This window comes from Arachis ipaensis, chromosome B08, assembly GCF_000816755.2.
Source record: "Arachis ipaensis cultivar K30076 chromosome B08, Araip1.1, whole genome shotgun sequence".
NCBI classification, from domain to species: Eukaryota; Viridiplantae; Streptophyta; class Magnoliopsida; order Fabales; family Fabaceae; genus Arachis; species Arachis ipaensis.
In genome coordinates this window covers 40,604,374-40,620,766 of record NC_029792.2, presented here as the reverse complement: position 1 = coordinate 40,620,766, position 16,393 = coordinate 40,604,374, and the positions used below count along the sequence as shown (strand labels likewise).

At 33.2% G+C, this 16,393-nt stretch overlaps 1 protein-coding gene across 1 annotated transcript; it reads left to right on the top strand.

The window, feature by feature from the left end:
* On the top strand, positions 2,478-3,975 carry LOC107612371. Its single transcript, XM_021108406.1, has 5 exons — positions 2,478-2,756; positions 3,179-3,355; positions 3,441-3,492; positions 3,585-3,692; positions 3,891-3,975. Exons 1-5 carry the CDS (start codon positions 2,601-2,603, stop codon positions 3,926-3,928), a joined length of 531 nt encoding a protein of 176 aa, XP_020964065.1. The 5' UTR covers positions 2,478-2,600; the 3' UTR covers positions 3,929-3,975.

Below are 16,393 nucleotides of genomic sequence, written 5' to 3'. Positions count from 1 at the left end.
ATTATGGATGATTATTACTAATTATGGCTGATTATTACTGTGGCTGAGATGAAGAGGGTGAGGCGTAAAGTCTATTCTAGGAGGTTTGGAAGAGGGAGGGAGTCACTGAGATGTTGCTTATTGTTGTTGTAATTGCTTTAGGGAGTGAGGAAGGACGAGAGGAGAGGACAGTATCACCGCAGGTGCCGTCGTTGAGGAGAGAGAGAAGCAGAACAACAAGGAGAGAGAAAGAGAGAGGCGGCGAGAGAAGAATCGAAGAAGGAAAAGTGGATGAGCAAGATGACAGAGCAAGACTATTGTCGTACTTGAGGGAGAAAACCATGGAAGAAGAGGCGACATCGTATTTCAGGAGAGAAATAATGAGGAAGATGTTGTTGTTGCAAGAGCTTCATCTAGGAAGATGATGTTGTTGTCGTTGTTGCAATTTCGGAGTGACTGAGATATGTTGTTGTTGTTGTTGTTGCAGCTTGCAGCAGCTTCTGGGAGGTTTAAAGGAGGAAAAGAGTGATAACAGATGATGTTTATTTTTGTTGTAGTTGCATTAGGGAGGGAGGGAGTGAGGGAGAATGAAGAAAAAGCAGAGGAAGCGGTGTAACGGAATCTATTTGACAGCTCAGCCAATTCTGTTAACGGAATAGATTTTTATTTATGGTTAGGTATTTTTGTAGAGTTTTTCAATATTTTAAGTGTATTTTTGTCATTAATAAAAGTGGAGGTTATTTTTGTCAGCGTTCTGGTAATTCGAGGGCGGAATTGGTAATTTACTCTAATATAAAACATCCAAAGGATATAGGAGCATGCATCTAGTTTTGAAATTATAAAGAAACACTTCAAATTACCATATTATCTAACCACCAATAGCTTTAATGTTGTAAGCACTATAAATTCCAACAGACACATTACCTTGTGTACCACTCTGGTCTTGCATTCCCTCTTTCAGCTTTGTTTTTTGGATGGGAATTCTCTATGGTTCTTCTTGGTTTAAAGTTTGGGTCGTCAACCACTTTTGCCTTATCTCTAATGGAACCCTAATAGGAAAAGGTCAATTGAGGTTAGAAAGTAATCGTCTAAATTCCCCAGTGGAACATTGTTCCTATTTTAGAAAACTATTCATTGGTTAAGTGGATTAGCATATAACAAATAATAAATCATCCGGGTTAGTACCTCAGCAAGGACATTAGTTGCCTTCTTGTCAAGTTCTGCAACACTCCATGTAGTGACCCATGGCTCTGGTTCTAGACAGCGATCTAGTAGACCATGCTTCAGTCGCTGAAAGTATAACAGCTGGATGGCAAGGTTGAAAGGTTAAGTGGTGCACCATAAAAGCAAGTAGGATATATAAGCAGTTAAACATTTAAAGAGACCATCAGAGCGAACATGCAGCCACCACAAGTTTCATGGTTCTTAGTTTTGAATTTTTCTATTGCTAGCTCTAACTACTTGAATGTCTTATGTGCCCAATTGAATATGCTGGGGTTGGAGACATCCAAAATTGGAGGTATGTGCTACGGAGATATGGTCTGTTGACTCGTTGGGTGATCATCCCATTGATATAGCATGGAGAACAACACGTCTCGACTAATTTCTATTAACAAACAGAATACACGTTATAAGCAAATTGAATCAAAACTGATTACCGACGAAATGCATTTTTTCCATCCGAATGCTATTCAGCAAATCAACTCAGAGCACGTTCTTCCCTGTCAGGAAACAGTGAATCATTAGTCTTGCCACTTACTACACGTTATCATATTACCATAAGTACAAACCTACCTAACCACATCAAGATCTCGACACACACTGCATCATGGCACTAATATGAGTAATCAATAATTATTCACGCCTTATCAGCTTAGCAGATGAACTAATGTTGTGCAATTTTTTAAAAACCAACTATCAATCACAACGTAAAAAGTCATTCAATGACACAATCAACCGCTATAGCAAACAGGCAAACAACTAAACACCAAGTGAAATAATCATCTGGCTAAGTAAGCAATCTTAGTCGAACATCCACAGTCAAAATGTATCATACTACACTACAACATTTATTGGCTATTGCAACATATGTTCAAGATAATACTTAAAAAAAGTTGCCTAATATATATAAAGGTAACTTTTTATACTAGTAGTAATAAAATAGTATTATAACAACGAATTTTTAATAACACACCATAAATGATGCTATTGATAAATTAGGAGACACTTATTAAGTGTTGCTCTATTAAATATACAAAAATAACTATTATAAAAATAATATATTACTTTTCTTAAGAGTTGTCTTTGAGTTTATTTCAAACTTCACTTCTTAAGTGTTGCTTAAACTTTTTAATATTTCTTAAAAAAATAAAAATAACTCAAACGACAAGGCTAACTATTATGCGGAGAAAAATGGAAAAAAGAAAGAAAGAAGAGTCTCTCGTTGCTAGCAAAACCCAACCCTAATGAAATCCATAACCCCAATCCATTCCAAATGATTCATTCCTCTCTGGTTCTTCAATCCATTCGATGATGACGCGCGTTCCTTTATTGAGCTTCGATCTCAATCTCTGCTCGCGAATGTGATTCGATCATTGAGCTTTGATCTTCTCTGCTCGCGAATGAGCTTCGATTCTCTGCTCGTTGAGCTTCGATCCTCTACTCCTCTTCTCATTGAGCTTCGATCCTCTCTGCTCGTGTTCATCACCGCCGGTCACTGTTCGATTATCACTACTCGTGTTTTTTGTAAGATTCTCGTTTTTGGCATTATTCTGCAGGTACTGATGATTCTACTGTTCTTTCTCTATTCTATTTTAGCACCTTTTTGTGTTTTGAATCCTAATTTTTGGTTAAACTTGTTGCTGTGTATATTAATTTTAAACTTGTTCCTCTCTATTTCCTCTTTGAGTTCGCTTTCTATTTTCATCTTCACTTCTCTGCAATATCGCCGATGTTAGAATCGGAGCTTCACGATTTATCCGATCACGCCGATTACGCCGCTTCGCAGCAATAAGTAACACTATTTCTCTATTCCTCTCCTTTCACTTCACAATTTCTCCGGTTCCGATTCGATTGCATTTCAATTAGGGTTGCACGATTCAATTGAATGCTTCACTATTGGATTGCTTTCTTAACTTTTATCATTCCAATCACAAATTTAACTGAGTTGATGTTTTTTTAACATATATAATTTGATTAGGGTTCTGCTAGCATCATGCTGCGAAGCGACAGTACTAAGGTGAGCTCGCCTCATAAGCGGGATGATGCTGAGATTGTGTTTTTGAAGGACAATGTAGCAATTCATCCAACGCAGTTTGCATCAGAAAGAATTAGTGGAAGACTGAAGCTGTTTAAGCAAGGCACTTCCTTGTTCATGGTGATCATTTTCTGTTTGCTCTTATCCGTTTCGTTCGGTCTAGTGTATTGTTCGTGCTAATGTGTTCGTTTTTGCTTCACTTTAGACTTGGGTTCCTTACAAAGGCCATAGGTCAGAGGCGAGCCTTTCTGAGAAAGGTAAATTCGCATTTGGTGTAGACTGGATGAGTTTATTATCCTGTGCAGTGTGGTGTATTAATATGCTAAAGTTTTTTCCATTTATTGGTTAGAGAGAAGCCTTTACACCATAAGAGCGGTGCCCTTCACTGACATTAGGTCCATCCAGAGGCATTCACCTGCACTTGGATGGCAATATATCATTGTTGTTCTATCATCAGGTGAAGCTCTTGTGATGAATCTAAATGGATTTTTTCTGGGGTTACATTTTCGGTAGCATTGATTATGTAAATAAAATGTATAGGATTCTCTCATCAATGGAGACTTGCTTTTACCTTGAGTAGGTTTAAATATTTGTGGCTTTCTATACCCTTCTGTTTTTGACAATTCTATCTGGTGTGAATAAAATCTTCGTGCAGGACTTGCTTATCCTCCACTGTACTTCTATAGTGGATGAGTAAAAGAATTCCTTGCTACAATTAAGCAACATGTTCTTCTTCTGAGGTTAGCATCCAGTATTCCTTTTTATTTATTATGTTAAAGTCATTATCTTTTACAGGTAAGTGATTAGCTATATGATGAATTCTCAGATCCGCCGAAGATGCAAATGTGTTCCTTGAATCCTAATTGATTTTTATACAGCAGAGGCATATCCAGATCTCGATTTCTGGAATTTGGATTTTCCTTGTTCATCTTTCTTTTGTGGTGGTGTCGGGTATGAAAAATCCACTGATGACTATTTAATATGCAATGCTAGACCTAAAATACGCAAGTGCTACTGCATGCATAGTTTCAACAAAAATTGGAACCAGTTTTGAGTCTGAATCATGATTCAGTGTATGCAAAAAAATAATGGTTGTAACATGTGGGAAGTGGGGACCACCTTGAAGGTAATAAATCTTTTTAAATAGTTTGATACCATGAATTTTGTTACTCAATTCTAAGACTAATCCAACGGTTCAATAGTGCTTGGTCAAAGCAATCCATAAGATCTTGTCTCCTTCAATTCTCTTTTGGGAAATATTTTTTGTAATGAAAAATTTACTTGCAAACAAGTCATGTATGCATTTATTTTTATTTTTGAAAATTTAAAATTATAAAATTCACTTAAAAAGGATTAAAAGCTTTATAATATCCCATTCTTATATACTTTGTTTCTATATTTACTTTATAATTGTTAAATTTTAATGTGATTCTTTTTCATTCAAGTTATTATATAACCAAAATACCAAATTTCCATTATTGAAATTGTATGGAAAAGAATAATTTTCAAGTATTGCTGAAGTCAAAATTTTATTATTTCTGCTAGCCCTTATTTATTGCCCTCTGTCTGGAATTTTCTATAGCACTGGATATAATGATGATCTCCCCTCTCTCCTACATTCATTTCTACAGCCCTTTATCACAGCAAGATCTTGTCAATTAAAAAATAGCAATGGAGAAGAGATAGCTTCCTGAAGCTGATGAAAAAGTTTCTTAACTTGTTACTTTGATATGCTCAATTTTTGTTGTTGGATTAAAGTGGTTCAAGTATCTATTTCAAAGTTTCATGCAATTTCGATAACAAATTTCGGAGAACTTCTAAAACCACTTTTTAATGAGGTAGCAAGAAAAGTTGCCGGATTTGGTCCTGAATGATAATAAATCATGTATTTATAAGAATTAAGATGGTGACTTCTAGTTTTGCTTTAACAAATATTCTATTAGAAAAACTACAAAAAGCACTGCTCATGAATATATATATTTGTTAAGGGGAATACATAATTTAATATTCATATATAAGAAACATCCCCAGATGTGAGGTCCTGTTAACCTCCACTCTTGTTGTTTAGAAGGAGTTTTTTAGATCTATTTATTGCTTTTACATCTATAGTATTTAATATCATAAAGAAATTTTTGTTATAATTTTTCAGTTTTAATGATAAGTTGCTTATTTTTTGTTGTGTATTATTTGCAGATTTAGCATATAGGACAAGTCAAGCATGGATATAAAATATGTAAGTAGATCGACATCTTTTTGATAAATATTAATTACTATTTTGTTATGACAATTATTGTTAGACAAGAATTTTATTATTTTGTTGAGAATTATTGATGAACATGTATTTATCAAAAGGGCAACTCTTTTATTAGTTGCATATTTTGAATATTAGACAACACTTGTATGGTTGCATATCCAAAAGAAAAAGCAACACTTGAATAGGTTGCATATCCAAAAAAAAGGCAACACTTGTATAGATTGCATATCCAAAAGAAAAGGCAATACTTTAAAGGATTGCATATTCAAAACTAATAGGCAACACTTCAAAGAATTGCAAATTCTAACTTATAAGCAACACGTAAAAGAGTTACATTTTATTGCAAATAGGCAACACTTTTTAGTAGTGACCAAAATACCAGAGAAGAGACAACACTGCAAAAGTGTTGTCTCAAACACACTTTTGAAGTGTTGTTGTTTTTCAACCAAAGGCAACACTTACCAAGTGTTGGTTTCAAAAGCATTGCTTTTGAAACAAAAAAGTGTTGCCTTGATCTAAGGCAACGGCTGCATATGCAACGTCGCCCAAAAACGTTGCCTTAGGTCCAAAAGTATTGCCATAGATCAAAAGCAACATTTTAGCAATTTTTAGACAACACTTTTTAAATGTTGCCTCAACCTGAAAATGTTGTAGTGCTAACAACGTAAAGGTGTGAATTATTAGCATATTACAGTTTTATTTTGGATTAAAAACACAAACAAATATTACCACTGAATTCCATAATCTTATACGCATAATTTTTGCTGAAATTATAATTAGGCTTCCATAGCATTCATAACCAAAATAATACGTCACGAAATAAACAACTACAAAAGACCTTCTCATGTTTGTCTCACAGTGTCTTACATAATCATACATCCCAGATGGATAGAATTTCAAAGTAAATCACATGAAACACAAACACATGAATTAAAGAATGCTAAAAAATGGTCCCTAAACTCAAACAGATTTCAAATATTACCATATATGTTCTAAGGGGAAAAAATTGGAACTCAACAATGGTATAATAAGAGTAGTGAGCAATGTGAGTAATTAAGTAAACAACCAAAAACTTGGTATAATAATCTTCCTGGAAAAGAAGCAGCCAAAATTGAACATCCAATGTCAAGAAGTAACAAAATAAGCAAGTAATAATGTGTAGAAAAAGCATATTACACTTTCAACTGTGATTAAAAATCTAACAACCAACCCCAACCCAGCTCAAAAACTTTATATGCAGATAGGTGTTACCACATTATAATTTGGATTGCAGGTTATTTTGAAACTGAACAAATGAAACCACTTAAACCATATTTTTACAAAATCAAAAATACCTAACGGGTAAATTGAATGACAATTCACATGTGACAGAAAAGTAGGTGAACTAACAGAAGCAAAAATTTTGTCACAAGACTCAAATAAATTTCACATTCTTGTTAAAAATTTCAACCATCTATTCACATAGTGAAATAACCATCCCTTTTTCCATGCATAAACAACTCATACTACAACAAATTTAAAAAATGTGCTTGAAACCAATCGGTGACTTCCTACTACTAGAGGATAGAACATACCTGAATTCAGTCAATCATTTAAAAATAAGACGTCAAAAAGAGGCTATTCATCATCATTAACCTGTCACTATGTTAATCAACACTTTCGGAAGTCAAACAGATTCAACAATGAGCACAAGCAGCACAACCGTTCAAATAAACCTTCACCTAAAGACTTTTATGAACATATAATCAGTAAAAAAGATCTAGCCTTGAACTGACCTTTGAAGGCTACGAACAGGGACAGAGAACGCTGGCGACCGAGTTGTTAGCAGAAGACGAGCATGCGGCACAAACAAGATCGGGTCAATAGCGTGCGACGCGGGGTGAGGGCTGTGCGACGATAGCGTGTGACATGGGTTGGTGGCTATGTAACGGAAGGTCTCCTACAAGACGACGGACGCTCGCTGGCTACACCAGGGAGGCGCTACGGATGACGGTAGCAGCGGAAAGACCATATGGATGGATGGAAGCTGGCGGCGAGAAGCTGTTCGGTTTTGACGGCTGTTCACGTTGCAGAAAGCTTGGTGGCGGTTGGTAATAGAGCGTCGGTGGTGAGTTCTCTCCTCAATCAGTTTTGGGGGTAGGGAAAATGTTTTGACTGTTAGGTCAAAAAGGGGGGGTAGATGATTAGGATTGTAAAAAATTAGGATGGTTAAAATTGGGATTTGGGGGCAAAATTAGGGTGTAATGTGTTTTAGTTGAATTGGGCCAATTTTCGGCCCCGTTGTTCATGTTGTTCAAGAAAGTCATTGGTTACCTAGCATAACCCTATTTCATTTATAGTGTAAACGAATTACGTTCAAAATTATTTCGTGTATAGTGTAAACGAAATAAGCAATACGATGTAGTTTCGTAAAACGTTGCAAATTATTTATATCGTAAATAATACATTTATTTAATTTACATATAAAAAAACCTAAAATAAATAGATAGATAGGTATTCAAAAAATGTGTCCAAGTAAAAATAATAGGGCAGGAGAATCCGAATATTTTGCCATAATAAAAAATAACTGGCCAGTGGGTTAGTGTTTTACTTGTTTTTGGTTTTTCTATCTATCGAAGTGATTTTCGACCATTATAGACTTCAATTATTTGTTCAAGATATAAAACCTGGGAGTAAAATTACTTTTCTTATGGGTATCGGCTAAAGAAATGCATTGAAGAAGATATAGATTATAATAAAATTATTGCATATATATATATATATATATATATATATATATATATATATATATATATATATATATATATATATATATATATATATATATATATATATATATATATAGGAAATGTATTTAAAATGCACATATGCACATATGTTATTGATCATAAATAATATGCTAGTTATGCTGTGTTAGTTTTGGCGATAAAAGTTCATATATAACAAACACTTTATTAAGGGTATAAAATGTTATTTCCTTTTTATCTTTTCGGAATATTTGGAGGCTAATATTTTTAGTGAAAAAAGTAAGGAGTTAATTAATATTGATTAGATATGTTCTTGTGGAGATTGACCGGTGTATAGCTCGTCCGTCGGTGAATACTTGTAAGCTCTCCGTCAAGATGAGGTATACGTTAGCAATAAAAGAACAAGGGGGTGGGTACCTGCAAAAGACAATCCGACGCTCAAGTCAGTAAGTATTTAAGAGGTATATAATAATTCTATAAATATAGAATGTTAGACGAGAAATAGAACTTATCACGTGTGTATCCTTATAATAATTCTATGAATATGGAATATAAGACATGAAAATAGAACTTATCATGTGTTGTGTGTCGAGATATAGAAATTGGTGTCTTTTATAGGCATAGAGTTGATGGGTAGAGTTGATGGTATGACCGTTGATCATTAAAGTGGAAATGATAGTCATTAAGTCGATAATGAAGGTGTCAGTTACAAGCAAAGAATGAATGATAGTTAACGCCGAGTTATAATTCATAATGCATAATAAAGACCGAGTTATAAGGTAACGGATCACAGCCTCCAAGCTTTGTCTGCCGATCATATGATCCAGGCTAAGCTTAGAAACTAAAATGATTTAAAACTCGATTAAAAGATAAGTTAATAATGATATGGTGAGCCCCCAAGCTTAGTCGTGTTATTATGTCGGCACTTATTCAAAAAATAATTGAGTGGTAAGAGTTATTCAATCAAGATAGTTGTGTGGGGGATACTTTTCCGCTTAAGAACAATTTTAGCATTTGATTGTATGTGAACTGAAAAGTTCAGAAATAGATATCCATTGACGGAATTGATTGTATGATCTGAGGATATAATTGTTAATTGTCTTGGAAATTTTTCCCACTCACAACAGCTTATTGGTGAATTTCTCGCTCAAAGCAATTAGTTATTAAATATTTACAATTTATAGTGAAGGTTTGACATGAATAAGATAAATTGCGAAAATGAATATGTGCAAAGTCACAACATATATTGAATAATATATATTGTAAAAGTAAAAGAGTTCAAAGTAGAAAAATATACCTCAAAAGTTGATAATTGAAGAGAAGAAGACAACATATATGAATGTCATACATGTCAAATGTGAATATCTGAATATTGTTTTGTAGGATATGCTTTCATTTGATAATAGCAATAAGATAACAGTCATTAAATGATACATTTAGTATAATGTTTTTAGCAGTTAAAGTATGACGAGAAATATTTCTCGTGCAATAATAGTAAATTTTGAATATTTGCACGTATTTTTGCTTAACTTTTTGTATTAAATCAATAGTAACATAAAATTTAATAAAATAAATAGTGCAACAGTTATATTTTGCTAGAGACTAAAGAATATATAATCAATCAAATGACATAGAGCTATTAGGATTATTTTTGAACAATTCATTTGAATTTAAGTTCATGCAAAAATGCATTTTCATTTATAAATGTAGTAGCAAGAAAGAATGAAGTATTGATAATAAAATAAATAATATAGATTGAATTAATATAGTGTTATTGAAAAATTTCATTATGATTTTTGAAAGAATTCAATTACATTCGAGAATTAGATTCATCTAATTGTATAGATGATAATAAAAATAAATAAATAAATATAATTCATGAAAAAAAATTAGCATGATGATATGGAAATTATAATGCCATAATGATATGTTTGGAATTTTTTCATGTGTGATGAATGAATTCATATATAAATTGAAATTAAAAAAGTGCTAAAGAAATAACTGGCAAATAATGTTCATGCTTTTGGTTTGATGCTAAATATTATCAAATTTTAAGAATGAATTTTGAAAAAAATTAATAGATTTGCAGATATTGATTTTGGAGTATAGAGACCAAAACATGTTCGACAAGTGTGACACATGGATAAGAATAGCTAATGCAAAGAATGAATCATGGTACGTTTGGATTTAAAATGATAATGATATATGGGGAGAGGCTTTATCCACACTCTCATGACAATAGATAAGGAAAATGTAAGAGATGAAGCAACTATGTAGTAGATGATCTCAAGAGCTGAAAACAAAATTATAAGTGACTATATAGCAGGTTTTGTACTCTTTTTGCTTTTGGTCAAGAATAAAAAAGATAGAACATGGCAAGTAATTAAAGAATATGAAATTAAAGAAATTTTGTAGGTGACATACATTTATTTAAATTTTTAGGAGTTTGAAGTGCATATTTTTAGGTATCGAATTATCGATAGAAAGTATAACAAATTAAAGATTAGTGTCAATAGTCATTTCATTATTCTAAATGAATTGTTTGTAAAATCCTCAATGAATATTATTTGGCCTTATGAAAGTGAGTTTTGAATAGAGGTTGAGAAAAAAAAAACACTACCAGAAAACTAGTTATTACAGACAGATATTTTCAACAGATTTTATCCCACAGAAATACAGACAGAATTTGCGAGGGATTTTTTGTCAGAAACAAAAAAAAAATGAATTAGCATAAATTACAGATGAAAAAGAGAATCCGTCGATAATTCTGTCAGAAAAATTAATTTTTTTCGTGGGAAATGGTTACCGACGGAAAATCAGTCTGTAATTAGATGGACAAAAACACTCATTTTATTAAATTATTACAGACAAAAAATCTGTCTGTAATTTAAATATTCCGTCGGAAATATTAAGTTAACCCTAACTAAGACCCTACACCCTCAAGCTCCATTCACACTCCACACAAGTGAAGAGCTTCTTCCTCTCTCCGTCCATGCTCTCTCCATCGCACGGGCTTCTTTCACCGCTGCAGCCACCGCTCGCATCGCACGATCTCATCACCGACCTCAGCAACGGCCATTCGTTGGTCATCCTCATCCACCGGTTCAGGAATCACTGCACTCATCCTAATTCAAATTGGTATGGTTTCGCGTCGCTTTCAATTTTTGAATTCTTCTCATTTGAATCTTCTCACTCTCTGCAAGAATCTTCTCAGCTTTTGTGGCTCCAATCTACCATGCGGGAAGAATCTTTTCACTCTCTCCAGGGAATCACACGTACACAGAATAGGTCACTTCATCTCTTCTTCGGTCTCTATCTTTCAATTTTTCACTAATTTGAATTTCCTAGTTAATACTAGTTTGGAATCATCAATTTTAACTTTTTGCTATCAATTTAATTCAGTTAATTCTAGTTTGCGTAATCATTTACTTCATCAGTTTATTGCCATTGCCATTTTCAATATCTGATATGTTTGTGTGAGAAATGAATGTGGTGGATAATTTTTTAATTTTATTTTGATATTATTGGATATTAGGAAAATCATTTATAAGTGTATTTCGTTTCATCTTACTTTGGTTTGGTGCATTATCTGCTACATGATGGGTTCAAATGCTGGAGATGGTGGTGCTTGATTCACTAGTTTTGATTTGCCTTGTGCTTTATGATTTGCACTCTAGATTGTTTGTTTTTGTGTCAAAGTTTATGCACAAAGAATGAATGATGATGATGATGTGGGCTCTGAGTAAATTTGTGGGTGATAATTTATGCCTTTTTTAATGTGTTGCTGTTGATGCTTTTCTTTTCTTTTTCTTTTTTTTTTCACTTTTATTTTTTTCTTTTGCCGTTATTCCATCCCATGTAAATATATTAACGCATGCAAGAAAATCGGCCTAAGTACATCATATGATCTCAATTGTAGAGACTAATGATTCATTTTCTAGCACCTTGTTTGGTAATTTAGTGCTTCAGTTTATAATGTGTTCAATCTTTGTTTGTGTATATCTTGTTTTGATAATGTATGCTGTCTGTAAAACCCTCAAAATTAGTAAATAATTAGCTAATAAATTAATTATTAATAAAAAAATTAGAAAATAAAATTTTATAGTTTAATGAGGTAGAATTAATTAAAACATGAATTTTGATATTAATTTTAAAGAATTTAGCCCAAAATTGGGCTGAACCGGGCCTGTATTGGGCCCAAGGCCACACCCAATACCCATTTAAGGGAAGAACACAACTACTTCTCCCTTAAACATAAGGGAAGCACGCTGAAAACTTTGGGGAAGGGGGGAAACAAGAACCCTAATCCACTCTTGATTTCAATCTTAAATAACTTTCAATCTGGAGCTCGATTGACGAGCCGTCAGCGATCATGCGTTCATCTCAAAATTTTCTACAAAGCCCACCAACCAATTTGGTAAGAAATCTAATTTTTCTTACCCAAATATCCCCTCTTCAGTTTTGAATTTATGGGATTTTTGTAATGAGGATTATGTGATTTTGATCTCTTAGGACCGAATTAGCTTGCGGGAATTGTTGGGTTCTGTTCATTTGAGCTGTGGGTGAGGTAAGGAACCCCTAATTTTTGGTGAATTTCCAATTTAGTGAACTCTACGTTGATTATAGTAATAATATGTGATATTATATTGAATTTGGATATTAGTTGGAGTCAATTGATGATGTGGAGCAAGTGATGCTCAGTTGAACTTGCTTGATTGAGAATTTGGAGCTTGGAGCTTGTGGTGAGAAGGAATTTTGAAAGGTTTTGTGGCTTAGGGAGAAATCAGCCAAGGTATGATTTTGGTTTCTGATGAGCGGATAATTTGTACGCTTTTTGGCATTGTTTTTAGTATGTTTTTAGTAGGATCTAGTTACTTTTAGGGATGTTTTCATTAGGTTTTATGTTAAATTTACATTTCTGGACTTTACTATGAGTTTGTGTGTTTTTCTGTGATTTCAGGTATTTTCTGGCTGAAATTGAGGGACTTGAGCAAAAGTCAGATTCAGAGGTTGAAGAAGGACTGCTGATGCTGTTGGATTCTGACCTCCCTGCACTCAAAGTGGATTTTTTGGAGTTACAGAACTCAAAATGGCGCGCTTCCAATTGAGTTGGAAAGTAGACATCCATGGCTTTCCAGCAATGTATAATAGTCCATACTTTGAACGAGTTTAGATGACGTAAAAGGTCGTTGAACGCCAGTTCTACGCTGCTGTCTGGAGTTAAACGCCAGAAACAAGTCACAAACCAGAGTTGAACGCCAGAAATACGTTACAACCTGGCGTTCAACTCCAGAAAGAGCCTCTGCACGTGGAACATTCAAGCTCAGCCCAAGCACACACCAAGTGGGCCCCGGAAGTGGATTTATGCATCAATTACTTACTTCTGTAAACCCTAGTAACTAGTTTATTATAAATAGGACTTTTTACTATTGTATTAGACATCCTGGATTGTATTTTGATCCTGTGATCATGTTTTGGGGGCTGGCCATTTGGCCATGCCTGGACCTTTCACTTATGTATTTTTAACGGTAGAGTTTCTATACTCCATAGATTAAGGTGTGGAGCTCTGCTGTGGACCATTTTCACAAGAGGAGGGGATGTAGCCACTGACAACAGTGATGCCCTTGCATAAAGCCAGTCATGGAAAGGAGTAAGACTGATTGGATGAAGACAGCAGGAAAGCGGAGGTTCAGAGGAACGATTGCATCTCCATACGCTTATCTGAAATTCTCACCAATGATTTACATAAGTATTTCTATCCTTTTTCTATTACTAATTTTCAAAAACAACATAACTATTTTATATCCGCCTGACTGAGATTTACAAGGTGACCATAGCTTGCTTCATACCAACAATCTCCGTGGGATTCGACCCTTACTCACGTAAGGTATTACTTGGACGACCCAGTGCACTTGCTGGTTAGTTATGCGAAGTTGTGAAGATATGTTTAGACCATGGTTCTGTGCAGCCGTTTTTGGTGCCATCGCCAGGGAATCAATTTCGAACAATAATTCACAAATTGAGTGACAATTTCGCATATCAAATTTTTGGCGCCGTTGCCGGGGATTGTTCGAGTTTGGACAACTGACGGTTCATCTTGTTGCTCAGATTAGGTAACTTTCTTTTTATTTTATTTTCAAAAATTGTTCAAAAAAAAATCTTTCAAAATTTTCTCCTTTGTTTTCGAAAAATTTTTTAAAATAAAAATGTTTTCAAAAATTTTATAATTTTATTCAAAATTTTTAAGAATGAATTCTAGTGTTTCATGAAGCATGTGAAGCCTGGCTGGCTGTAAAGCCATGTCTAAATTCATTTGGACTGAGGCTTCCAATTTGTTATCAAGAGCAAGCTAGTTGGTGCTAATCCACCTACTGCTGTTCATGATCTACCTGTTACATGCTAAAGCTTGGTTGGCTATTAAGCCATGCCTGACCCTTTGATTGGAGCTTTAGACTAAAGAGCATAAGATTCCTGGAATTCATATTAAAAATTTTGGAATCCTTATTTTTCTTTTTTTCAAAATGATTGTCGAAAAAATTAAAGAAAATACAAAAAAATTCATAAAATCATAAAAATCAAAAATATTTTTGTGTTTCTGGTTTGAGTCTTGAGTCATGTTATAAGTTTGGTGTCAATTGCATACTCATCTTGCATTTTTTCAAAAATTTTCATGCATTCATAGTGTTCTTCATGATCTTCAAGTTGTTCTTGGTAAGTCTTCTTGTTTGATCTTTGCATTTGCATGTTTTGTGTCTTTTCTTGTTTTTCATATGCATTCTTGAATTCTTAGTGTCTAAGCATTAAAGAATTCTAAGTTTGGTGTCCTGCATGTTTTCCTTGCATTAAAAATTTTTTAAAAATATGTTCTTGGTGTTCATCTTGACATTCAAAGTGTTCTTGGTGTTCATCTTGACATTCATAGCATTCTTGCATGCATTCATTGTTTTGATCCATAACTTTCATGCATTGCATCATTTTTGTTGTTTTTCTCTCTCATCATAAAAATTCAAAAATCAAAAAAATATCTTTCCCTTTTTCTTCTCATAAATTCGAAAATTTGGATTGACTTTTTCAAAACATTTTAAAACTTAGTTGTTTCTTATGAGTCAAATCAAATTTTCAATTTGAAAATCTTATCTTTTTCAAAAATCTTTTTCAAAAATCAAATTTTTTTTTCAATTTTTTAGTTATTTTCGAAAATTTCAAAAATATTTTTCAAAAATTTTTTTCTTAATTTTATATCATAATTTTCGAAAATAACATCATCAATTAATGTTTTGATTCAAAAATTTCAAGTTTGTTACTTGCTTGTTAAGAAAGATTCAAACTTTAAGTTCTAGAATCATATTTTATGATTTCTTATGAATCAAGTCATTAATTGTGATTTTAAAAATCAAATCTTTTTTAAAAACTAATTTCAATCATATGTTTTCAAAAATATCTTCTTATCTTACCTTTTTCAAAAATTTGATTTCAAAATATCTTTTCTAACTTCCTAACTTCTTATCTTTTCAAATTTGTTTCAACTAACTAACTAACTTTTTGTTTGTTTCTTATCTTTTTCAAAACCATCCAACTAACTCTCTCTCTCTCTCTAATTTTCGAAAATACCTCCCTCTTTTTCAAAATTTTGTTTTTTATTTAAACTAATTATTTTATTTTTTATTTGAATTTTCGAAAAACTATTAACCTTTTTCAAAAACTATTTTCGAAAATCACTAACTCTTTTTCAAAAATTATTTTCGAAAATCCTCTCCCTCTCTCTCATCTTATTCTATTTATTTATTCATCTACTAACATCTCTTCCTCACATCACTCACCAAATTTGAACCCCCTCTATTTGTGTTCGAATTTTTTTCTTCTTCTTTTTCTACTAACAATAAGGAACCTCTTTACTGTGACATAGAGGATTCCTCTTCTTTTCTTTTTCTCTTCTCTTTCTTATGAGCAGGGACAGAGAAAAAGGCATTCTTGTTGAAGCTGATCCAGAACCTGAAAGGACTCTGAAGAGAAAACTAAGAGAAGCTAAATTACATCAATCCAAAGACAACCTTATTAAAAATTTTCGAACAGGAAAAGGAGATGGCAGCCGAAAATAATAATAATGCAAGGAGGATGCTTGGTGAATTTACTGCACCTAATTCCAATTTACATGGA

Coding starts and splice junctions, on each gene's coding strand:
- LOC107612371 (XM_021108406.1), top strand. CDS start 2,601: ATGAGCTTCGATTCTCTGCTCGTTGAGCTTCGATCCTCTACTCCTCTT. Junction 3,356..3,440: donor AAGGCACTTCCTTGTTCATG/GTGATCATTTTC, acceptor GCTTCACTTTAG/ACTTGGGTTCCTTACAAAGG. Junction 3,693..3,890: donor CATTGTTGTTCTATCATCAG/GTGAAGCTCTTG, acceptor ATCTTCGTGCAG/GACTTGCTTATCCTCCACTG.